The 962-nt window shown below is 73.5% G+C and overlaps 1 protein-coding gene across 1 annotated transcript in view; it reads left to right on the top strand.

The window, feature by feature from the left end:
- Positions 1–962, top strand: part of LOC105854586 — a 54,377-nt gene that overhangs the window by 46,944 nt on the left and 6,471 nt on the right. Inside the window, exons 8-10 of the mRNA XM_012734631.1 lie at positions 197–451; positions 535–639; positions 731–868. Of these exons, the coding sequence (XP_012590085.1) occupies positions 197–451; positions 535–639; positions 731–868 (498 nt within the window). The remainder of the gene's footprint in view (positions 1–196; positions 452–534; positions 640–730; positions 869–962) is intronic.

Below are 962 nucleotides of genomic sequence, written 5' to 3'. Positions count from 1 at the left end.
GGGTGGAGGTGAAGGAGGAGCTGGGGGAGGGGGAGAGCTGGGGGAGGAGGAGGAGCTGGGGAGGGGAGGAGCTAGGGGAGGGGAGGAGCTGGGGAGGGGGAGGGGGAGGCCAAGGTGGGTTCTGAAAGGCAGCTGGAGTGGGGGGCCCAGCTCCTTCCCCAGGCCTCGCCCAGGCCCTCGCCCCCCCCCCACCCAGGTCTCAGCTCCTCACTGGCCGCCGCCTCTGGCCTCCTCAGGGGTCCTATACGTGGACAGCAGCCTGGATTTCGAGACCAGCCCCGTGTACTTCCTGTCCTTCGAGTGCAGCCGGCTGGGTGCCGCCCCCATCAGCGACGTGGCCACGGTCGTGGTCAACATCACAGACGTGAACGAGCACCGGCCACGTTTCCCCCGGGCCACATACCACGCGAGGGTGCTGGAGAGCGCCACGGCGGGGGAGCTGGTGCTCACGGTGAGGGCGGCGTGGACACTGCCCCAGGCGCCGGCCAGCCGAGGGTGCCCACCGTGCCTCGGCCCCCACACTGCCCCCTGCAGGGCAGCCGGGGTGGGGACATTGACGGCACCCCGTGCACCCCGACGGGTCGCCGAGGGGTGCGGCCGGGCTCCAGGCCCGGCTCCTCACCGGGGCTCCATGCGGGCGTGAGCTGGGCCGTGATGCCTGCTGGGGCGGGCGGGTCCCCGAGGCAGGCCCTGGCCACCCGCGGCCTCCGTCACTGCCCACCCGCGGCAGGTGTCTGCGTCGGACGAGGACGGGCCCCTGAACAGCGCCGTCACCTACAGCCTCGTGGGGGGCAACCGGCTGGGCCACTTCACCGTCCACCCCGAGAAGGGGGAGCTCCGGGTGGCCAGCGCCCTGGACTGGGAACAGGTGAGGGCCCGGCGCCCCCTCACGCCCAGCCCTGCGGCCCGTCCCTCTGGGGTCTGTGGCCAGAGGAGGCGAGGGCAGGCGCTCACCGCCCTGC

The sequence above is a fragment of the Condylura cristata genome, unplaced genomic scaffold (assembly GCF_000260355.1).
Source record: "Condylura cristata isolate star-nosed mole 26May11 unplaced genomic scaffold, ConCri1.0 scaffold00062, whole genome shotgun sequence".
Taxonomy (NCBI): domain Eukaryota; kingdom Metazoa; phylum Chordata; class Mammalia; order Eulipotyphla; family Talpidae; genus Condylura; species Condylura cristata.
This window is presented reverse-complemented; position numbering and strand designations above follow the sequence as displayed.